Source organism: Phyllobates terribilis, unplaced genomic scaffold, assembly GCF_046119375.1.
Source record: "Phyllobates terribilis strain yellow unplaced genomic scaffold, ASM4611937v1 Scaffold_13__5_contigs__length_258822181, whole genome shotgun sequence".
NCBI lineage: Eukaryota > Metazoa > Chordata > Amphibia > Anura > Dendrobatidae > Phyllobates > Phyllobates terribilis.
The window spans coordinates 112062191-112087270 of record NW_027362773.1 but is presented as its reverse complement, the minus strand read 5'-3'; the positions used below and the strand labels follow the sequence as shown (position 1 = coordinate 112087270).

Below are 25080 nucleotides of genomic sequence, written 5' to 3'. Positions count from 1 at the left end.
GGGAGCAGGCCAATATTCATGGCACCCTTCCTGGGCTATTAATATCAGCTCCCAGCTGTCTGCCTAGCCTTTACTAGCTATTAAAATAGGGGGGACCCCACTTCATTTTTTTTGGGGTCCCCCATTTTAATAGCTAGTAAAGGCTAGGTATTCAGCTGGGGGCTGATATTAGTAGCCTGGTAAGCTCCGTGGGTATTACCCCCTTCCCAGGCTTCAAACATCTGCTCCAGCCGTCTGCTTAACTTCCGCTAGAGACTAAAATTACGGGGAACCCCACGCCAATTTTTTTTTTAATCCTTTATTTTAACACAAAATGACAAGTACAGTAATCAACACTGTCACTGTACTTCTTATATATGTGACTGACATGTTTCTATGTATCTAATCTATGTGTGATGCTCTATTCTTTCTATTCTAAATTGTCGGGTACCACTGCTGAATTGCCGGCCGGCTTTTTTAAAGAGACGGTGCATGAAAACACTATTATTTTTTTTAATAAATCCTTTAACACTATATGACAAGTACAGTAACCAACACTGTCACTGTACTTCTTATATATATGACTGACATGTTTCTATCAATCTAATCGATGTGTGATGCTCTATTCTTTCTGTTCTAAATTGTCGGGTACCGTTGCTGAATTGCCGGCCGGCTTTTTTAAAGAGAGTGTCTTCTGAGCAGTTTGTCAGCTTTTGGACACCTTTGAAGGTGTTTTCTATGTGTTTTTATTTGCCTGCCATTGGTTTTAATGGTGTTCGACGGTGTTCGACAGTGTTCTAAGGTGTTCGACGATGAACACCTTAGAACATCCCGGGTGTTCGACGAACCGAACCCGAACACTACGGGGGTGGCTCAACACTAGTTATTATCTCCCTCACAGGCGCTGGCAACATCGTCAGCCCTGGTTCCCTCTTTAAGTGAAGCATCTCTGTGACTCTAATCTCTAGCCCAAGACACTCTTCTGCAATACCAACAGTGTTCCGGATCCAATATCTCCCCCACGTCTTAGCCTAGAGTCCTATTTATCTTCCTCTGCTTCCTGCAGACTAGAAGTGCCCCGGGTCCTCAATACCTCTGTTGAGTTTCTCCGGCCGGCTAACAGGACTCTTGCGTAGGTAGATTTTACACTGGTGATCCCACTGTCTGAGGGTATGGAGCTCCCATCTACCCTAGCAGCCACCATATAGTCAGGCTGCCCGTACAGTTCACTGTCCTATCTCTTACTACTCATCAATTCCTGCTTCTGGAAACTAAGCAGAGATTTTCCTAATGTACCCACCCTCTGTGGGCTGTCATCACACAGCATTAACCCCATCACTGTCTGTAACACTGCTGGCAGACTCGACCTGACATCTGCACCCAGGACAGTGGCATCTTGTGGTTGGTTACAGGTACTGCAGCCCACAAGGAATTATGCCAGGAACAAGCTCTATAACAATCAAGGCTCGATCAGGGCACTAAGTTCCCCCTCTACTCTACTGACTAGACCACTGAAGCTAACCCCTTAGCTTGGCCTACCAACAGTTCAGAGAGGTCTAACTACAGGAACACTTTCATTAACTACCTCAGTGCCACAGGAAGGCTACGTCCTTCCCCACTATTACACAAGACCCATAACATTCTTATTATTTTTATTGACAATGTAACTACTTGAGGACTTGTTTTTTGCAGGACAAGTTTTCCTCAATACCATGTTGTGGGATACATACTACTTTTTGATCACTCTTCACTCTTCCCTTTTTTTCGGAGGTGGTATGAGCAAAACATCAACAATTCTGCCATTATTTTTTTTGGAACAGAGTTTACACTGCGTCAAAAATAACATGATCATTTTTAAGTTTTGTTTGTTAGTGATCAGGCTGAATCAAATATGTGTCCATTTTTTTTCTGTTTTCCATAAAAAAATGCACTTTACTTTTGGGTTGGGCTGTTTTTTTTTTTTGTTTCTTTGAGGCTACGTTCTCATGATGAGCTTTTGGTGAGTTTTTGTTGTTGTACATGTTCTGTTCCCATTAAGTAAAATAGGTTACTTGCATTTTTTTGAAAGCGTAAAAAACTCACCAAAAACTCAACGTGCAAACGCAGCCTAAGGGTTTATTAAGAAGCGTGCTGAGCTTCTACGTCCCAATTTTTCGCCTGCTTTGAGGTGATTAATACCTGATTGACAGTTCAGAACAGTGACATGAGGAACCACTTATCTATCATCTCTTCTGTGCTGCAAGCAGTGTCAGTGTTGTTTCAGGGGAGTGCAGAGTCACTGAAGTTGACAGGATCCAGCAATCCGGCCAGCTCCAGAGAAGCACTTGCAAGCTCTATGGCAAAAAGCTTGTAGGTGCTGCTCTCCTTACCTAGGAGACCAGCTACCCTCAGAAGTGGCTGGTAACCTAATCATAGTGCAGTAAGCAATATAATTAAAATTCTCTCAATTCTTGAGAAAGGAGACAATTTTTTCATAACTAGTAAATTGCAATTTTGCTCTTTTTCTCCAAGAAGTTTGCAATCTTATCTGGTTATAAAGTTGAGAAAACCATTTTTAATTTTTTTCCTATGCATTTAGATGATTTTTTTTTTTTGCCACTAGAGTACTTACAAGCTATTTCCTAGTGAGCTTGTAAGCTCTGCACTGAAGCCGGCCGCTTTTGCTGGAGTGGATTGTTAGCTTCTAATCCCACCTCTCCTCAGCCTCACTCATGCCTCGTATGGCATCATTGGGAGTGTGCACTGTCCAGCCAAGTAGTGTGACGATCCTGCTGGCCTGAATTGTCACTCAAGAAGAAGTGCCCATTCTCACAATCAACCAGAAAGTTAGCTGGCTAGGGTCCGGCGCACTCCTAAAAAAGGAAACATTAGAACAATCCTTTAACTTTCATTTACTATGTTGATAAGTTTAATAATTATTTTTTAAAGAGAATCTTGACAGTAGGTTCATGCTGCCCAAACCACATCAATAGAACGAGACCTATAGGGAAGCAGGGCAGTGAAAAGCCGCTTTGGACCAACCTCTGACTAGTCTTCCGAGATGCATAGTTTTTGGCCGGATTTCTCTGAAATCCCGCAGTGTTTCAAAGTAAAACATGCAGTGCTGCAATGATGCAGTGTCTTTCTTATTCTTGCTGAGGTTGCACAGTGGTTTGCAATCTCTTCTAAGCACTGATTAGAAGCTGGCTGGATCTCTAGATTGCACAATCCGGCCAACTTTAACGTCTATTGTCCTTCTCCGATGCTGCTGCGGCATCGGAGAGTGCGTAGCGCGGACCAGAAGCACAACCATGCCACTGGTCCGAACTGTTTGTGAATGCCCGCCATCCAATGGAGACACATTGCAGTGAATGGAGAGGTTATTGCTTAGATATATCCATTCTTAATGTACTGAGAGCCGCCTATGAAAGCAGCAGAGTATGCAGACTACTGTAAGCACTTTTCTGGCCGTCAGCTAGTGATTTGTGCCTTGGTGCTATGAACATTCTGCATGATATTTTATAATTCTGAAGCAACAACAGGCATAACTACAGGTGGGAATTCACATGCAGACTATGGTTTACGCCGTTCCCCTCTCATTTTAGGGTAAACTTTGCCCGTTGATAGCTGCAGAGTAGAAAGTAATGTTATGGGGGGACTTACTTTTGACAACTTTTCTTGTACCGAACATTTAGATTGGTCACCAAAATGTGATCGCTGTGGTCCCTGACTTGATCGGCCAGCGTTATTTCACCTATATCTATTATAAACATGCATGCCTGGCTGAGCATGCATGTATATCCTAAGATAGGCAGAGGAATAAGCATTCTGCCAATTTCTGCTAGCATTGGCTTAAAGTGAAGTCTGTGGCATCAGTGTCTGTTCCATACGGAGGGCACAGGTGACTGTAAGAGCGCATCATGGGTGAAACATTTTTCTAGTCACCTGACCGCTGCATCCAATCACAGGCTGCAGTGGTGCAGTAACATCTGAATGAAGCAGAGACCGCTTCCAGAGCTGCCGCAGAAAGTGGCATGCGCTGGATCCGCAGGGGCCCTGGAAAGTAAATTTAATCCCCTGAAATTCAATCAGCTACCGTAGATACTGAAGTCAATTGCAACAACGGAATACTAGTGGTAAGACAGGGAAATGCCGGTGTGCCCATTCGTGCAATCGACCCCCTAAAAAATCACTGCATCTGTAAAAATCTGAATTATAAAATATTATGTTATTTATCCTACACAGAGAATGGCTTAGAAAAATATGTAAAAACGTCCAGAATTGCAATTATTTCACCTTCCCACGAAAAAAAAGGGATAAAAAATTCATACCCCAAAATTTATATTTTCTCAATAAAAACTGCTGTTTGCTTTACAAAAACAAGTTCCTACTTTTTTTTTTCCATTTCACCCCACAATTTTTTTTTCCAGATTTTTCTGTACAGTATATAATTTATTCAATGGTGGCAATAAAAACTACAACGTATTCCGCTAAAATAAAAAGCCCTACAGCTATGCTGATGGAAAAATGCAAAAGTTACTGAAATTCCTTGAAAATCATCTGATGTCTTCCATAGGTTGTGTTTATGTGGTGCATTTATGTTGGGTTTTAAACCACAATTTTTTGAACCCAAAAATATTTTAACATTTCCCATGTGCTCCACTTCCAGCTTTCATCTCAGGCAGTCAGTATGGGGAGAGGGGAGTACAGCTGAGCTGGCAGGGCTGTGAGAGATGAGCTGAAAATGTGTTTGTAATCACACTCAGTTTAGCTGAACTTCCCCTCACCCACACTGACTGCTGTGAGATGGAAGCTGGAAGTGTTTGTAATCACACTCAGCTCAGTTCTATCCTACATAGTAGCTGAGATCAGGGCTGAGAGAAGGGCTGTCTATTATTAATGTCTTACACAGCGGAAAGCCTGCTCTAAGTTTATCTTGGGGCTTGTTCTCTTTTTCCTATGTATGATGCCTCCTGTTTATGATTGATCAGTGTCATGCAGGGGAAAAAGGAATCGCTCCCTAAAAAGTATCTATTGAACTTAAAATAAATTATAACCTAAACTTTACAAACTAATATCTCCGCAACAGAGAGAAGAAAATGTAAAAATAAAAACGTTTTATGATTTTTCCTCTGTACTATGCCTCCTGCTTATCATTGGTCGGTGTCATGCAAGGGAAAAAGGAAACTCCCCCAGAAATTAATCTCTGATAACGCCCTTTTGGACTTAACATAAATCATAACCTAAACTTTACAAACAAATATCTCTGCAACAGAGAGAAGAAAGTAAAGAATAAAATTTTTTTTTTCTTTACGTTTTGCAGCCACTATTATATGATGTGGCCAGTTTAACATTCTAAAACTGTCCCCATACACTGCCCATACACACTAACTTTTAGCGCTCGCTGACACAAGCAATTATGATAATGACTGATCAGAGTTTGAGCCTAGTGTCATTTTACTGTGATCCGATTCATTCGGCTGAGAGAATTGTAGCACAGGTGCAGATAAGACAGAGAACTTAACTTCTCCATCTTCTCCATTGTCTGTGTGCATGGAAATTGGACTGCACTCAGGTGACATCCGAGTGCAGTCCTATGTTTTACACGCACCCATAGACTTGAATGGGTGAGTGTGACCCGATTTGCAGAGCCATTCGCACCATCACAGATCAGCACTGCCCCATAGAATAAAATTGGTCAGAGTGCTGTCAGATTAAACATCGGATAGCACTCGTCCGAGTTATACGCTCCTGTGAGCGAGCCCTTAAAGTAAGGGAAACTCCCTTCAAGTATGTTTTTGTTAAGGCCACGTTCACACGTTCAGTATTTGGTCAGTATTTTACATCAGTATTTGTAAGCCAAAACTAGGAGTGAAACAATCAGAGGAGAAGTATAATAGAAACACGTCACCACTTCTGTATTTATCACCCACCCCTGGTTTTGGCTTACAAATACTGACCATGTGAACGTGAACTCCAAAGTAATACAAAAAAAAAGTTTCCAGCCTCTGGCATAATATTGCCCTGTTCCTGTATTTTGTTTTATTCCCCTCCTTCTTCCTCCTCTTGTGTACGTATATAGACTACTCCCTGATGTGTCGCACCCTTCTGCTCCACCAGCTGAACTGTGGAGAGAACCAAGGTGTGTTCATCTGACATTTTTCAAGAATGTTTCCTCGGGGATTGTGGAAGCCGTCAGCTTTGTATTTTAGAATTCTAAAACTATTTTTAATTTTAACAAAATAATGAAGACAAATATCTTCTATCATTTCTTCTGCCGTTGCTGTAGTGTTAAACGTCCTTTTCTGTATTTCAGGAGACGCTAAGATGGGGGAAATTACAGCCACGTCGGGTGAGTATAATAATGTTATATGAATTCCTATCCTAAGAATAGACAGTAATCCAAGTTTACTACAGCCCTGCCTTATATTAGCGCTTCTCACAGGAACTAGGCATTCAACCAAACAGTAGTGTTTTCAGTACATAATTCTAATTAAATATTGGATCTCTGATCTCTCTTGTAAAAAGCTGCAAGACGATTCTCCAATAGCTATTACCATTCTAAGGGCGCAGTCATACAGCTGTATAAATTGGAATGAGATCGGACCACAGTGCACGGACTGGCTGGCAGCTCTACCCACCCGAGCATGACAGCTGCATAGAAATATGTGAAGCGGTCACACTCAGGTGGGGAGAACCGCCGGCCAGTCCGGGCACTGTGTTCCGATTTATACTGCCCTAATATGCAGATACTAATGTCAAATAGACTGGGGGGCATTTGTTAGGACTCCGGTTGCTACTGCAACTCATCAGAACACTCTTTCTTTGTCAAGCTGTTTAGATGCCATGGTGATTATTCACCTTACCATACGGGAGGGTTGAACCGCCGGGATCCATTGTTTCTCTAATACCAACCAGGAATGTGGAGTCGGTAAGCCAAACCTCCGACTCCAACTCCGACTCCTCAATTTCCTTCACTCCAACTCCGACTCCCTCATACATGGCTCATGTTTAAGTTTAAGTGATAAATTTACTGTAGTAAATTGGTAACATCAGGATTTTAATCATGATTATGATTAGTGTTGAGCGATACCTTCCGATATCGGGAAATATCGGATCGCATTGGTTCGGACCGATACCCAAAAAATATCGGATATCGCCGATTCCGATACCGGAAACCAATGCAAGTCAATGGGACACAAATATCGGAATGAAAATAAACCCTTTATTTCCTTGTAGGTTAATTCTACATGAAGGAAAACAACTAAGAATAATGTAGAATGTATTACATGAAAAGCCGGCAATTCAGCAGCGGCATACACCGGTACCCGACAATTTAGAACAGAAAGAATAGAGCATCACACATAGATTAGATAGATGGAAATATGTAAGTCACATATATAAGAAGTACAGTGACAGTGTTGATTACTGTACTTGTCATATAGTGTTAAAGGATTTATTAAAAAAAATAATAGTGTTTTCATGCACAGTCTCTTTAAAAAAGCCGGCCGGCAATTCAGCAGCGGTACCCGACAATTTATAACAGAAAGAATAGAGCATCACACATAGATTAGATACATAGAAACATGTCAGTCACATATATAAGAAGTACAGTGACAGTGTTGATTACTGTACTTGTCATTTAGTGTTAAAATAAAGGATTTATTTTAAAAAAATTGGCGTGGGGTTCCCCCGTAATTTTAGTCTCTAGCAGAGGTTAAGCAGACGGTTGATGTTTGAAGCCTGGGAAGGGGGTAATACCCACAGAGCTTCCCAGGCTACTAATATCAGCCCCCAGCTGAATACCTAGCCTTTACTAGCTATTAAAATGGGGGATCCCCCCCAAAAAATGACATGGGGTCCCCCCTATTTTAATAGCTAGCAAAGGCTAGGCATAGGATGCGCCAATTCTGGCACTTAGCCTCGCTCTTCCCACTGCCCTGTAGCGGTAGCAGTGGGGTAATAGGGCTGGAGTTGATGTCAGCTTATAATGCCAGCTGACATCAAGCCCAGGTTAGTAATGGAGAGGCGTCTCTAAGACACCCCCATTACTAACCCCATAGTCAAAGTTAAAAAAAAACACAAACACTCAGAATAAAGTCATTTAATTGAAATAAAAACACAATTCTTTATTGTTCTAAATTAAGCCATACTTACCATCACGCCCATTCCAGCTGAAGCCAATGTCTTCTGCAATAAAAGTAAAATAATAAACCAACATCATCCTTACCTTTCCATGGTTCCCAGGACGGCTCCAGCTCTGCTACATTCACATGACAGGCTGGATCGCAGCCGAAAGCTGCCATCTAGCTTGCCATGCCGCAGACACTGAGAAGCGCAGGCATGCTTGCGCTCCTCAGTGTCTGGCTGTGACGGCATAAAGATGAGCCGAGGTCACGTACAATGAACTCAGCTCACCTCATGCACGTCATTTTACTTTTATTGCAGAAGACATTGGCTTCAGCTGGAATGGGCGTGACTGTAAGCTTGCGCTCTGCAGTGTCTCTGAAGGATGACAAGCTGGATGGCAGCGCTCAGCTGCGATCCAGCCTGTCATCAGAATGCCATCCCAGCGTGGGAGAATTCTCCTGCTCAAGTGCTGAATTGCCAGCTTTTCATGTAATACATGCTACATTATTCTTAGCCATCCAGCTTGTCATCCTTCAGAGACACTGCAGAGCGCAGGCATTATGGGAACTTCCGATTCCGGTATTCGATATTCTAAAAGTATCGGAACTCAGTATCGGATCTCCGATACCGCGAATATCGGTCGATACCCGACATTTCAGTATCGGAATGCTCAACACTAATTATGATACAATAATCAACTATTTAGATAGAACATAAAATATATTATTGGAATACAACTTTAGAATAAAAAAACTTTTTTGCATATTTACAATTTATTATACACTATGCAGTAAGTGGGAAAAAAAACTGTTTTCAACCAAAACGTACTGAATAACATTTGTGCAGTCTATGAATTTGTTCTGAGAAATAGTATCGCCTCCATCAGGTCCTCCTTCATATATGACCTCAAATCTGACCTAATTATTGTAAGGCTAGAGGACAACCTCTCTACACTTACTTGGGTTGGTGGCAAAGCAGTAACCACATGGGCAACATCTCTTAACAATTTCAGGGTATAAAGGAATTGCCTCGTGCACAGTCAGTTTAGATGAATGATTGAACTCTTCTACTTCTTTGAGAAGAAGTGAACAATTGCCCCTTTCCCAGCACGTCTCTTCAAGATGGAATCAATTTAGGGTTTCTGGCAGCAATAGCCAATTTCCTCACTTTGCTAATCAGAGTTGCAGCATATCCTTCTTGCAGGCTATCTCTTATTGCCAGCTGCAGCGCGTGCACAACACAGCGCGTGTGATGAATAGGAAAGAGGTGTGAAGCAGCTTCAACAAGATCATCTAATTGTAAAGAATAATTTTGCTGTTCTTCTGTAGTAATATCTGTTTGTTCCTCCATTATGGGAACAGGACTGTATCATTCCATCTCCAACATAATAGCAAGAACCCGTTCTTTTTTGTTCTTAATCCTGCTTTCCTGTTCACTCCAGCAGTTCTGAGATGAGTGCAGGCATTCCTTCTCTGTGTGTTTGTTTTTTTCCCCCTTATCTGTAGAGGAGGAGCTTCACTACTTATCATGTACATAAACTGCGGCACAGATTCATCTCAGCTAAAAGTCTAGACCCTTAGATCAGGAATAGGACAGACATGTATAGGACATTTCATAACTTTCCCAAATTCTTATGAAAAAATATTCCCCACAAACTGCATTGAACTACTGAACCCAATTTATTATATATTTTAGGAGTCAGAGTCGGTCCATTTTATACCGACTCTGATTCTGACTCCGACTCCACCAAAATGGACACAGACTCTGACTCCACGACTCCGACTCCAGCTCCACATCCCTGATACCAACTGTTAAATAAGGATTTGTTTTAACAAGTTGCTCTCATGATCCTATATTCACAAGCGCACCGCCCTTTGGCCTCCCGCCTTCCTTACCAAGAGGCTGTGCTTTCCTGAACTTTGACCTTTCCCATGGCTGGATCCAGCGATCTGGGAAGCGTCATGGCGTACTTTTAACTTAGAAAAGAGCCTGCAATAGTGCACTCCTTGCCGAGGAAACTGGCTACCACTGATAGATGACAGAGGTGGCTGGTATCCTAGGCAACTGTAACGGGTCTGGGAGGTGTAACCTCTGAGCAACTATACAAAGGGGCAGTCCTTGTAAGGAAGCGGGTGGCTCCCAGGGAAGGCGGGCAGGTAGTCACGGCAAGTGACAGGGACAGTCTCTGGGTAGAGGGGCGGGAGGTCACGGCAAGTGACGGGGACAGTCTCTTGACAGGCGGGTGATCACGGCAAGTGACAGCAGGATAAGAGTCTCTAGACAGGCAGGTGGTCACGGCAAGTGACAGCAGGGAAAGAGTCTCTAGATAGGCTAGCAGGCAGGTAGCAGGTGATCGCTCCCAGGTGAGCGGGCAAGAGTCTCTGGACAGACAGGTGGTCACGGCAAGTGACGGCAGAGCCTCCAGATAGGCTAGCTGGCAGGTAGCAGGTGAGCGCTCCCAGGTGAGCGGGCAAGAGACTCTGGACAGGCAAGTGGTCACGGCAAGTGACGGCAGAGCCTCCAGGTAGGCTAGCAGGCAGGTAGCAGGTGAGCGCTCCCAGGTGAGCGGGCAAGAGTCTCTGGACAGGCAGGTGGTCACGGCAAGTGACGGCAGAGCCTCCAGGTAGGCTAGCAGGCAGGTAGCAGGTGAGCGCTCCCAGGTGAGCAGGCAGGAGTCTCTGGACAGGCAGGTGGTCACGGCAAGTGACGGTAGAGCCTCCAGGTAGGCTAGCAGGCAGGTAGCAGGTGAGCGCTCCCAGGTGAGCGGGCGGGCAGATCCATAGACAGACTGACAGGTGTTGGAAGGCAGACTGTCGGACCGCAGGAATGCAAGCAGATAGACAGGAATCAGGTAGGTATCAAGCAGAGATCTGGCAGGTAACTGGCAGGTATCTGGTAACGGGACCTGAGGGCTGAAGCAGAGTTGAAAGGCTTTGCAACAACATTGCTCGGGCACCTCCATTTTGGAGGAGGTGCCTTATATATGGTGAGGTCCTCCGGCCATTGGCCGGGGACTCCTTAGGACGGCGCGCGCGGCCCCTTTAAGAGAGGGGGAGCGCGCGCCCTAAGCACAGAGGCCGGGAAGCAGCGCGCGCTGCCAGCAGAGCGGGAGGAAGCCGCCGGGCACGGAGCGGAGAGGTGAGGGGAACGGCGTCCCTGCCTAGCAGGAGGCAGGGACGCCGACTCTACAGTACCCCCCCCTTTAGGCCCCCCCTTTTTTAGGCCAGAGATAAATTTATCAAGGATGAGAGGGGCATGGATGTTCTCCCGGGGCTCCCATGTTCTCTCCTCAGGACCAAACCCCTTCCAATCCACTAGAAAAAAGGACTTTCCTCTTACCCTTTTGGTGGCCAGAATGTTCTCTACCTCAAACTCGTTTTCAGCGGAAACCGGAGCAGGAGGCGTACCTGTAGACTTGGAAAAAGAGTTAAGTACCACGGGTTTGAGTAGAGATACATGGAAGGAGTTAGGAATCCGCAAATTGGCCGGGAGTTTCAATTTATAGGCCACCGGGTTGATTTGTTTGATAACTTCCAATGGACCGATGAACCGAGGCCCTAACTTGTAGGAAGGAATCTTGAGCCGGACATATTTGGACGAGAGCCAGACCTTATCTCCAGGACGGAATTGTGGTGGATCCAGACATCTTTTGTCAGCCTGTTTTTTCATCCGCTCGGATGACTGAAGAAGTGCGGATCTGGTACTTTCCCAAATGGAGGATAATTCGTTAACGAGAGATTCCGCAGCCGGATTGTCCACCGAGGTTGAGACGGGAAACGGGATCCGAGGATGCTGACCGAAGACTACAAAAAACGGGGATTTGGAGGAAGATTTGCTCTCGTGATTATTGTAGGAAAATTCGGCACACGGTAAAAGATCCACCCAGTCTGAATGGTGAGCATTAACAAAGTGCCGGAGGTAACTGGTTAAAATTTGGTTGATCCGTTCTACTTGGCCATTGGACTGTGGGTGATAAGCAGAAGAAAAGTCCAAGGTGACCCCCAGCAATTTACACATGGCTCGCCAAAAGCGAGAGGTGAACTGAACCCCTCGGTCGGATACGATGTGGAGAGGAAGACCATGAAGACGGAAGACATGATGGATAAAGTCTTTAGCTAACTCTGATGCAGACGGGAGACCCGGCAGGGGAATAAAGTGAGCCATTTTGGAAAAGCGGTCAGCGACCACCCAAATGACCGTACAACCGGCAGAGACAGGGAGGTCCGTTATAAAGTCCATAGCTATATGCTGCCACGGGGCAGCAGGTACAGGAAGAGGAAGGAGACGGCCGGCTGGCAGATGTCTCGGAACCTTGTTGCGGGCGCAGGACACACAGGCTGAAACAAAGTCTATTACGTCCTTGTGCAGGGTAGGCCACCAGTAATGCCGGGTAATAAGCTGGAGGGTCTTTTTCTGACCAGCATGGCCAGCTAGCTTGGACGAGTGTCCCCAGTGTAGGACCTTCTCACAATCAGGTACAGTTACGAACGTCTTACCGGGTGGAAGACGATTTAGATTCACGGGGGCCACCTGCATTACTTTGGCGGGGTCGATGATGTGTTTAGGCTCCTCCTCAAGATCAAAGACCAAAAAGGATCGGGACAAGGCATCAGCTTTGATGTTTTTGTCAGCCGGGCGAAAATGAAGAATGAAATTAAAGCGGGCGAAGAACAAGGACCACCGGGCTTGATGCGGGTTAAGTCTCTGGGCACTCTGGAGGTAAGCCAAGTTCTTGTGGTCCGTGTAAATTATTACCGGGTGAAGAGCCCCCTCGAGCAGGTAACGCCACTCCTCCAGTGCCAGCTTAATGGCCAACAGTTCTCGGTCTCCTATAGAATAATTGCGCTCAGAAGAGGAGAAGAGTTTGGAGAAGAAGCCGCAGGTTACCATTCTTCCGGAAGACGACTTTTGGGTAAGTACCGCTCCGGCTCCGGAGGAGAAAGCGTCGACTTCTAGGAAGAATTGTTTGTTGCCGTCCGGACGATGCAGCACAGGGGCGAAGGAAAAAGCTTGTTTTAAGGAAAGGAAGGCCTCCTCTGCTTCGGGCGGCCATTCTCTGGGATTAGCGCCCTTACGGGTGAGCGCCGAGATAGGGGCAGTCCGGGAAGAGAAGTGCGGAATGAAGAGGCGGTAGTAGTTGGCGAAGCCCAGGAACCGCTGAATAGCTTTCAACCCCTCTGGTCGGGGCCATTTCTGGATGGCGGACAGTTTCTCAGGATCCATTCGTAGGCCGGTCTGAGAGATTATGTAGCCCAGAAACGGAAGCGAGGTCTGCTCAAAGAGGCACTTCTCATATTTAGCATAGAGGTGGTTCTGCCTGAGCCTGAGTAGGACCTGACGAACGTCCTTCCGGTGAGTGTGGAGATCCGGAGAGAAGACCAAGATGTCGTCCAGGTACACCACCACGCAGGAGTAGAGAAGGTCACGGAAGATGTCATTGACCAACTCTTGAAAGACGGCGGGAGCGTTACAGAGACCGAAGGGCATTACAAGGTATTCATAGTGCCCGTCCCGGGTGTTGAATGCCATCTTCCATTCATCCCCCTGACGGATACGGACCAGGTTATACACCCCACGGAGGTCCAGCTTGGTGAAGATTCTAGCCCCCCTTAGACGGTCAAATAATTCAGGAATGAGCGGAAGGGGGTATTTATTTTTCACCGTGATCTGGTTAAGGCCTCTATAGTCTATACAGGGACGGATTGAGCCGTCCTTCTTTTTGACGAAGAAGAAGCCTGCTCCCGCCGGGGAGGTAGATTTCCGGATAAATCCCCGGGCCAGATTCTCCTCAATATATTCAGACATGGACCGGGTCTCAGCAGCGGACAAAGGGTAAATACGCCCACGGGGAGGAGTAGCGCCGGGTATCAGGTCGATTGGGCAGTCATATGGTCTATGAGGGGGTAATGTTTCTGCTTCTTTTTTATTAAAGACGTCCGCATAAGACCAATAGGGAACCGGTAGGCCAGGTAGATTGGCTGGGGTAGGAGAAGGACGGGCAGGATGAACGGGAACTAAACAAGTCTTATGGCAGTCCTGTCCCCAGCGAAGGACTTCTCCGGTCTGCCAATCAAGCACGGGTGCATGTTTCTGAAGCCAAGGTAGGCCTAGCAAGAGGGCGTGAGAGAGTCCAGGCAGAACATGGAAGAAGATGCTCTCAGAGTGCAGCATTCCCACCTGCAGAGTTAAGGATTCGGTGATGAGTTGCATGGGATGTGGTAAGAGGCCCCCATCCACGGCGGCGACAGATAAGGGTACAGCCAGAGGTTTGGTGGGAATGCGGTGTTTCTCTACCAGGGACTGAGAAATGAGATTTCCGGCAGCTCCAGAGTCAAGTTGAGCCAGTTCAAAATAACGGTTCTCCCCGCAGATGAGAGAGACCGACAGCATCAGAGATGGAGAGGGTTTACTCTTGTCTAGGACGACATCTCTGAGCGATCCTAGACACAGGCATTTCCCGACCTCTCCGGGCAGGAACGGATCCGGTGCTCCTTACTGCCACAGTAGAAGCAGCTCCCCTCGGCACGGCGTAATTCTTGACGGATTTTGACCATCTTGGTCTGGTCGACCTGCATAGGCTCGGGTGAGTGCGCCTGGGGAGTAACGGAGGAAGTGACGGGTTTCTGGAAGGTAGGGGCAAGGCGTGGAAACCTCCTCTCACGGGTGACCTCTTTGGTGCGCTCCTGGAACCGGATGTCAATCCAGGTAGCAAGTGTTATTAAGTCGTCGAGAGTGGTAGGAATGTCCCGACCGGCGAGTTCATCTTTAATACGGCCGGACAGACCCTCCCAGAAGACGGACACCAGGGCGTCGTTATCCCAGGCCAGCTCCGAAGCAAGGGTACGGAACCGTATGGCATATTGGCCCACGGTGAGACTTCCTTGGCGGAGGCGTAGCAGGGATGAGGCGGATGAGGTCTTCCATCCTGGTTCGTCAAAGACTTTCCGGAAAGCCGTGAGAAAGGCTGGCAGGTTGGACACCAGGGGGTCTCCTTTCTCCCATAGAGGATTTAGCCAAGCCAGCACCTCCCCCGTGAGATGGGACATGATGAAGGCTACTTTGGCTCGGTCGGTGGAAAACTGGGGTGCCAACAGTTCGGAGTGCAGAGTGCACTGGTTAATGAAGCCCCGTGCCTGGCCGGGATCTCCGCCAAAACGAGGCGGGGCGGAGAGGCGGGGACCGGGAAGAGATGCCATGGTATTGATGGGCAGCGGCGGCGCCGGGGTAGTAAGTGTGCGAGTGGAGGCCGCTCCCGATGAGGCAGTCAATGTGTCCAGGCGGGAGTTAACACTACGCAGGTGACTCAGGATGGAGTCCTGTTGTGACCTCTGACGGGAAAGTTCATGACATAGGTCCGAGAGCGAGAGAGCTTGGGTGCCACCGGGTTCCATGGCCTGAGCAAACTGTAACTGGTCTGGGAGGTGTAACCTCTGAGCCACTATACAAAGGGGCAGTCCTTGTAAGGAAGCGGGTGGCTCCCAGGGAAGGCGGGCAGGTAGTCACGGCAAGTGACAGGGACAGTCTCTGGGTAGAAGGGCAGGAGGTCACGGCAAGTGACGGGGACAGTCTCTTGACAGGCGGGTGGTCACGGCAAGTGACAGCAGGATAAGAGTCTCTAGACAGGCAGGTGGTCACAGCAAGTGACAGCAGGGAAAGAGTCACTAGATAGGCTAGCAGGCAGGTAGCAGGTGAGCGCTCCCAGGTGAGCGGGCAAGAGTCTCTGGTCAGGCAGGTGGTCACGGCAAGTGACGGCAGAGCCTCCAGGTAGGCTAGCAGGCAGGTAGCAGGTGAGTGCTCCCAGGTGAGCGGGGCAGGAGTCTCTGGACAGGCAGGTGGTCACGGCAAGTGACGGTAGAGCCTCCAGGTAGGCTAGCAGGCAGGTAGCAGGTGAGCACTCCCAGGTGAGCGGGCGGGCAGATCCATAGACAGACTGGCAGGTGTTGGAAGGCAGACTGTCGGACCGCAGGATTGCAAGCAGATAGACAGGAATCAGGTAGGTATCAAGCAGAGATCTGGCAGGTAACTGGCAGGTATCTGGTAACGGGACCTGAGGGCTGAAGCAGAGTTGAAAGGCTTTGCAACAACATTGCTCGGGCACCTCCATTTTGGAGGAGGTGCCTTATATATGGTGAGGTCCTCCGGCCATAAGGCCGGGGACTCCTTACGACGGCGCGCGCGGCCCCTTTAAGAGAGGGGGAGCGCGCGCGCGCCCTAAGCACAGAGGCCGGGAAGCAGCGCGCGCTGCCAGCAGAGCGGGAGGAAGCCGCCGGGCACGGAGCAGAGAGGTGAGGGGAACGGCGTCCCTGCCTAGCAGGAGGCAGGGACGCCGACGCTACAGCAACAAGCAGTATACAATAAATTTACAATTCTTGAGAATAGCATGGATTTTTAATAACAAGTAATTTGCAAAGTTGTTTGTTTTGCAAACACTTTGCAACTTTACCCCTTTATGATAACGATGAGAAACCCTCTTGGTTCCTGCTGTTGAAGCTGTGTCCCTGAGATCCTTCTGATGTAGTTGTTCATTGTAGAGCCTTAAAGACAAGCTATCCATGACACTTACATTTTCCACCATGAAGCCCCAAGGGGTTTAGAGTGGTTGATTTCACCCAACTAAAAAATGCTAAAAGTAAAACTTGTATAACTATAGTGATCTCGATAATGTTGGGAAGTTATAATCTCTTGCTAAAGTTGTCATTCATGCTGCAGCGGATGAAAATTCCCAATTAGCTATGTGCACCTCTTTTTTTTTGGCATCTGGCCAGCATAAAAACTTCTCTACTGAGGCTCAGCATACCAATTATGTGCTGTTTTGAGAATATTGGGATTTAGATTTTGTGCTCTTCAGAGGGAAGATATACAGTACAGACCAAAAGTTTGGACACACCTTCTCATTTAAAGATTTTTCTGTATTTTCATGACTATGAAAATTGTACATTCACACTGAAGGCATCAAAACTATGAATTAACACATGTGGAATTATATACTTAACAAAAAAGTGTGAAACAACTGAAAATATGTCTTATATTCTAGGTTCTTCAAAGTAGCCACCTTTTGCTTTGATGACTGCTTTGCACACTCTTGGCATTCTCTTGATGAGCTTCAAGAGGTAGTCACCGGAAATAGTTTTCACTTCACAGGTGTGCCCTGTCAGAATTAATAAGTGGGATTTCTTGCCTTATAAATGGGGTTGGGACCATCAGTTGTGTTGCGCAGAAGTCTGGTGGATACACAGCTGATAGTCCTACTGAATAGACTGTTAGAATTTGTATTATGGCAAGAAAAAAGCAGCTAAGTAAAGAAAAACGAGTGGCCATCATTACTTTAAGAAATGAAGGTCAGTCAGTCCGAAAAATTGGGAAAACTTTGAAAGTGTCCCCAAGTGCAGTTTCAAAAACCATCAAGCGCTACAAAGAAACTGGCACACACGAGGACCGCCCCAGGAAAGGAAGACCAAGAGTCACCTCTGCTTCTGAGGATAAGTTTATCCGAGTCACAAGCCTCAGAAATCGCAGGTTAACAGCAGCTCAGATTAGAGAAGAGGTCAATGCCACACAGAGTTCTAGCAGCAGACACATCTCTACAACAACTGTTAAGAGGAGACTTTGTGCAGCAGGGCTTCATGGTAAAATAGCTGCTAGGAAACCACTGCTAAGGACTGGCAACAAGCAGAAGAGACTTGTTTGGGCTAAAGAACACAAGGAATGGACATTAGACCAGTGGAAATCTGTGCTTTGGTCTGATGAGTCCAAATTTGAGATCTTTGGTTCCAACCACCGTGTCTTTGTGCGACGCAGAAAAGGTGAACGGATGGACTCTACATGCCTGGTTCCCACCGTGAAGCATGGAGGAGGAGGTGTGATGGTGTGGAGGGGCTTTGCTGGTGACACTGTTGGGGATTTATTCAAAACTGAAGGCATACTGAACCAGCATGGCTACCACAGCATCTTGCAGCGGCATGCTATTCCATCCGGTTTGCGTTTAGTTGGACCATCATTTATTTTTCAACAGGACAATGACCCCAAACACACCTCCAGGCTGTGTAAGGGCTATTTGACCAAGAAGGAGAGTGATGGGGTGCTACGCCCGATGACCTGGCCTCCACAGTCACCAGACCTGAACCCAATCGAGATGTTTTGGGGTGAGCTGGACCGCAGAGTGAAAGCAAAAGGGCCAACAAGTGCTAAGCATCTCTGGGAACTCCTCAAGATTGTTGGAAGACCATTTCCGGTGACTACCTCTTGAAGCTCATCAAGAGAATGCCAAGAGTGTGCAAAGCAGTCATCAAAGCAAAAGGTGGCTACTTTGAAGAACCTAGAATATAAGACATATTTTCAGTTGTTTCACACTTTTTTGTTAAGTATATAATTCCACATGTGTTAATTCATAGTTTTGATGCCTTCAGTGTGAATGTACAATTTTCATAATCATGAAAATACAGAAAAATCTATAAATGTGGTGTGTCCAAACTTTTGGTCTGTACTGTAGGTTTTGTGACATGTCCTCAAAAGTAATTTGTATTTACCTGGTAGAATGAAAAGTTTTTCCGCTGTGAAATTTTTGCAGTGTTAGGACTCGTGCAGACGACCGTATAATCGTCCAGCTTTCTCGGACTGAAATTATAGAGAAAGTGGAGAAACTTCTTTTTTTTTCTCTCGACCTCCGAGACAATCGGATCCCACTCTGATCAGTCTCATCAGCATAATTAAACTGGATTTCTTGGATCTGGAGAAAACGGTCATCTACACCTGCCCTTAAGTAGATCAGTATTTTCAGGAAAGGGATTAACTCAACTACTCCCCCTTGTAAAGACCATACAAATCGGCACTGAATAAAAAGGCTTAAGATGTACAATTTATCTAAAGATATCATCAATAAGACAGTAACAATAAAAGTATATTCTACTCAACCTCCATGTCCAGGGAAGCCAGAGCAATTGTAGTCTTCCTCCTGCAACCTGCAGTTTTATATGTTCTTTGTCTAACCTTAACTTTTATACCTTTGAAACCATTGAAACATTATGACATCCTCCAAGTGTTGTTTACTCCTCTGTCTAAAAAGTTGACTGGTCTTATAAGTCTGAGCTGAGCACTTTTGAACGTCTTTGTCCTGGAGGAGCCTGTATACCTCATATTCCCTGGTTCCTCTCTTCCAAAAGCTTAAAACAAAGCTGAAACGAAGGGCGTTCTTAATATTGTTGGTACTTTTAGTAATGGAATATGATGATGCCATTCAACTCTGGATCAATCTCGTGTAGGACTTTGTATTGTCATGTCTGTGGCCATTTGGTTTATATCAGCATTTTGAACTTTCATGCAGGTCTGGTCAAAATGAAGCTGATGACCTGACAAATGCAGAAAATGGTATATACTGGATAATGTGTGACTGGTACATATTATACTATAGACTAGTAACATTACACTGTGCCTAATGTTCAAAAGTTCATTCTAAAGTTCAAAAGTTATCTCCTATCCCAGAGTTCCCCAACTCCAGTCCTCAAGAGCCACCAACAGATGGAATTATCATGTGGTCAATACTATGGGAGTCCTGAAAACATGATCCATTGGTGGCTCTTGAGAAGTGGAATTGAGGAACACTGTCCTATCCAAAGGATAGGGAAATACTTTTCGATCTCTGGAGGTTTGACCGCCGTGGCCCACACTGATCCCGAGAACCTTGGGCTCTGAAGAGCTCCGGCTGAATGGAGCTGAGGTCGGTCACGTCACTACTGCTCTATTCATTCTTAATGTGGGCGCCGGAGATTGCCAAGTAGAGCGCTTGGCTGATCTTCAGTGATCCTATAAGTAATGTGGGAATCGGAGATTGTCAAGCACAGCTCTTGGTTGATCTTCAGTTCTCCTATAAGTAATGTGGGCGCTGGAGATTGTCAAGCACAGCTCTTGGTTGATCGTCAGTTCTCCTATAAGTAATGTGGGTGCCGGAGATTGCCAAGCACAGCTCTTGGTTAATCTTCAGTGCTCCTATCAGTAATGTGGGCGCCGGAGATTGCCAAGTAGAGCGCTTGGCTGATCTTCAGTGATCCTTTAAGTAATGTGGGAATCGGAGATTGTCAAGCACAGCTCTTGGTTTATCTTCAGTGCTCCTATAAGTAATGTGGGCGCCGGACATTGTCAAGCACAGCTCTTGGTTGATCTTCAGTGCTCTTATAAGTAATGTGGGCGCCGGAGATTGCCAAGCACAGCTCTTGGTTGATCTTCAGTGATCCTATAAGTAATGTGGGCGCCGGAGATTGCCAAACACAGCTCTTGGTTGATCTTCAGTGATCCTATAAGTAATGTGGGCGCCGGAGATTGCCAAGCACAGCTCTTGGTTGATCGCCAGTGCTCCTATAAGTAATGTGGGCCCCAGAGATTGTCAAGCACAGCTCTTGGTTGATCTTCAGTTCTACTATTAGAATAAATGGAGCGGTGTGTGCTTGACTGACCCCGGCTCCATTCAGCCGGGTCTTTCAAGAGCTCAGGTTCTCAAGATCGGTGGGAGCCACGGCAGTTGGACCTCCATCGATCGGAAAGTTATCTATCATTTGGATAGGGGATAACTTTTTAACTTTAGAACACCCCTTTAAGAATGAACTTTTAAACTTGACAACGCCCCTTTTAAAGAATTATTGAAAATTCGTTGCTTGAAATGGAAAGAATTTGAACTTTCTAAAAATCGACCTAACACATTAGGTGTGAAACCGTTTGAACAATAATGACCCTTGTCTCCATGTGAATATTTCCTCCCTAAAATAACAGGAAGCTCTCAGAACAAATATGTTCCTACCTAAGGAAAATATTTCTTGCGATAGTTTGCATTCTGCTAACACAATCCACTTAAAGGAGCAAAGCCCTTGTGTTGGAACGCCAGCTAGAAATACAATGATTTTAAAGTGTTTATTTTGATTTTTTCAGTAGGAAGTCATGGTACATCTAATTTTTCCCTAAAAATGCAATGTAAGGGTAAGTTAAAAAAAAATGTTTGGTGTGCTTAATCTGTTCATTGTAAATGTTTCACTAATCCTTCCCATCATAGTTTGATTTCAATCTGACAAGAACATTAGAGAGGATCTATTCCTATATTTATTTAGTTTTTTTACAACAATCTGAATCATGGTAGTAATGGCACCTCTGCAACATTTTGGATATTGCTGCCTTTTCTTAAAAAGTTGACACAAATGCCAGCAGAAAGTATCCTCTCCAATTTTTACAAGAAATATGCTGATATACAGTATATATTTTTTTTTGTTTTTACATAGAATTTTTTTTATTTTTGACCACATAAGTAAAATAAAAGCCATTAAATAAATAGAAATACTGCAAGTGTACTTTCCTATTCTGTACCCTCAGCTCAGTGCTAATGTGGTCTCCAACTAAATACATAAAAGCTATGTGCACACGTTGAGTATTTGCATCTCTTGGCAGGAAAAAGACGCATTTTTGCCGCGTTTTTTCACCTGTGTTTTTATAGCGTTTTTGGAAGGGAAGAGGCCCACATAACAAAGAAGATCAGTCTCAGGGGTAAAAAAATATATAAATACAGTCAGAAAATTATCCTAGAAACACCATGTGTTTGGTTATCTTTGACAAACGTTATTGATAACGATATAACACTGTACCCCAGAATAAAGCATTATATGGCTCTCATGGACTTCCCCAAGTGTCCCCAAATGCAGTTGCAAAAACCATCAAGTGCTACAAAGAAACTGGCTCACATGAGGACCGCCCCAGGAAAGGAAGACCAAGAGTCACCTCCGCTTCTGAGGATAAGTTCATCCGAGTCACCAGCCTCAGAAATCGCAGGTTAACAGCAGCTCAGATTAGAGACCAGGTCAATGCCACACAGAGTTCTAGCAGCAGACACATCTCTACAACAACTGTTAAGAGGAGACTTTGTGCAGCAGGCCTTCATGGTAAAATAGCTGCTAGGAAACCACTGCTAAGGACAGGCAACAAGCAGAAGAGACTTGTTTGGGCTAAAGAACACAAGGAATGGACATTAGACCAGTGGAAATCTGTGCTTTGGTCTGATGAGTCCAAATTTGAGATCTTTGGTTCCAACCACGTGTCTTTGTGCGATGCAGAAAAGGTGAACAGATGGACTCTACATGCCTGGTTCCCACCGTGAAGCATGGAGGAGGAGGTGTGATGGTGTGGGGGTGTTTTGCTGGTGACACTGTTGGGGATTTATTCAAAATTGAAGGCATACTGAACCAGCATGGCTACCACAGCATCTTGCAGTGGCATGCTATTCCATCCGGTTTGCGTTTAGTTGGACCATCATTTATTTTTCAACAGGACAATGACCCCAAACACACTTCCAGGCTGTGTAAGGGCTATTTGACCAAGAAGGAGAGTGATGGGGTGCTCCGCCAGATGACCTGGCCTCCACAGTCACCAGACCTGAACCCAATCGAGATGGTTTGGGGTGAGCTGGACCGCAGAGTGAAGGCAAAAGGGCCAACAAGTGCTAAGCATCTCTGGGAACTCCTTCAAGATTGTTGGAAGACCATTTCCGGTGACTACCTCTTGAAGCTCATCAAGAGAATGCCAAGAGTGTGCAAAGCAGTCATCAAAGCTAAAGGTGGCTACTTTGAAGAACCTAGAATATAAGACATATTTTCAGTTGTTTCACACTTTTTTGTTAAGTATATAATTCCACATGTGTTAATTCATAGTTTTGATGCCTTCAGTGTGAATGTACAATTTTCATAGTCATGAAAATACAGAAAAATCTTTAAATGAGAAGGTGTGTCCAAACTTTTGGTCTGTACTATATAACCATGAACAGTAGACAACCATAGTATCAAAATGTAACCACAATATTAAGGAGACTCTTGCTATGTAAGTAGCTAATGAGGGTAGTACATATACACTTATATAAACCCAAGCCCAGGCGTCCCTGGGAGGGGGTAAGCAAGTACCAGAGATAGCTTAGCCAAAATGCATAGTCTCATATGAGAATGTAATAACATGTAGCAGTAAGAGCAGGCTAAGAGATGAACTATGATGCAAGACCTAGTGTGTCCAGGTCAAGGTTACTCAAATAAGCCCGTCAGGTACAAGTCAGGACCGACGAGGTAAAAAAACATGTGGGGAACAGAGTATTAGACGGGTGGGTCTACATGGGGCCCACGTGTATCGCCATCTCAGGGGCTTCATCGGGGCAGCTCCACTTACATACCTGCCATTTCATGGAGGCAGTGGCTTTCACATTAGTATTTCGCACCTGTGCTGCCCCCGCCTTTATCATGGGGGTCTGCCGCATCCTGCTTGTGCATTGGTAATTTGATCTGGTGTTGGTAAGGCTGTTTTTTCTCTGTGAGGTTCAGAATCTGCCATCTTAATAAAGGGCAATTGCAGAACACAGCAGCAGCCTCCAGTGGTATGGAATGGAATTGCAGCACAATGATTAAGGTGAACAATAGCAGCCACTAGTGGTCAAACTGTAGAAGGACAACAGGAATCCTGGCAGTCTGTATATCTATATCTATAGCATTCATTACTGTCCAAAAACGCACGTTTTTCCACTGCGTTTTTCCTGCCAAGAGATGCAGATATGGTGCAGAAATTTCTGCATCCAAATACTCTACTTCTGCATATAACCTAACTAAACCGCCCAAGTATTATATACAGAGATGCTGCTAACAGCGCATGACACAAGCTAACAAAATATCACAGTCCTCTCCGACCTGTGTTACACAACCTTTTCCTAAACTGTACCTATTGCTATTTTTCTATATGCATGTAATAATTATTTACTGCTTGTCAATATATTATATAGTACAGTATTTTTATGGGGTAAAACTGGTGTGCTTATCTTGCTGCATACTGTACTGTTTAGAAACTGCTTGCTTCCAGTATTGTGCTTTCATTTGTGCCTGTACCTGCTTTGTGCTCCCAAATACTATACTTTGAAAATAAAATCCCATCCCCATGGTGAGTCCACAGGCCGTGAAGGCTTGAAACTTCTTTATAAGGAGTTTCAATGATCTTAATTGGTTGCCTGTCCTTACCACCTCCACTGATCAGCTGTGCTTTCTGAGCGCCTTGGCCTCTTCATTGCTTACTTTGCTCTGTGTACCTGCGTGCTGTCTACTTAGCAGCAGCTGTACCCCTTTAAATAACTGTTTGGAAGTGGGGGAGTGCTGAGAGTGGGACCCCCCATCAATTTTATATTTATTACCTATTTTAAAGGGTTAGTTGCAACATGTGTCTTCAGGAGCACACAGCTCCCTCAGCCTCTTCACTTCCTTGTTGCTGGGGGAGGTGCGCGCTCCTGCTCGAGTGACAGCTCTACTTGAGCAGCATCGTCCTTCTGCAGACCTGTATGTGCAACTGTGACACAATTCAGAACTGTCACACGCTTGTTCTTAACTTTATACTATAATCTTAATATTTTGACTCCCCATCTTGTGATTTTTGCAGGACTGATAACAGCAAACGCCGCTGGCTGCTGGGAGGAATAAAAACGATCCAGGAATTCAAGGCACAAAAAAATAACTTTGATATCAGTGTAAGCACAAGAAAAATGTACATGCAATGTTTCGGCCACACACGGCCTTTATCAAGCCATTAAAAATGGTGTGTATTAATGGCTTGATAAAGGCCCTGTGTGGCTGAAACGTCATATGTCATTTTTTCTTCTGTGTACACTGGTATCAATAAAGTATTTTTTTAAGGAGATTCCTGGATCATTTGCAATTTTTACAATTTTGTGGCGGGTTGCACCAAGTCTGCACGGACCACAGACTGGTGCACGGGATATACCATTTACAAGCTGTTGGGAGGAATAAAGTTAATTTCCTTCTCGGCAGCGGGGCTCTCAGTGCGGCATCCTCCCAGCTTCAGAACATTATTAACTTGCAGATTAACTCTATATTAACATTTTTTTTTACTTGACAGGTTCCTTTAAGGTGTGAACCAACTTTTTATTTTATTTTTGCCTTTACATTCTGATTTTTTTTTTGCATCAACTTGACATTATGGGTC

General features: G+C 45.4%; 1 protein-coding gene across 9 annotated transcripts in view; it reads left to right on the top strand.

Moving 5' to 3' along the window:
* Window positions 1-25080, top strand: part of LOC141173900 (transmembrane protein 272-like) — an 81179-nt gene that overhangs the window by 5626 nt on the left and 50473 nt on the right. Inside the window, exons 1-3 of one of the 9 annotated variants that reach the window (XM_073658436.1) lie at window positions 6034-6100; window positions 6275-6310; window positions 21004-21051. In XM_073658436.1, coding sequence (XP_073514537.1) covers window positions 6052-6100; window positions 6275-6310; window positions 21004-21051 — 133 coding nt within the window. In that variant the 5' untranslated portion in view covers window positions 6034-6051. Of the gene's footprint in view, window positions 1-6020; window positions 6101-6274; window positions 6311-21003; window positions 21052-25080 lie in introns of those variants that run through there. The other 8 variants (XM_073658439.1, XM_073658437.1, XM_073658438.1 and 5 more) reach the window with 8 other exon arrangements.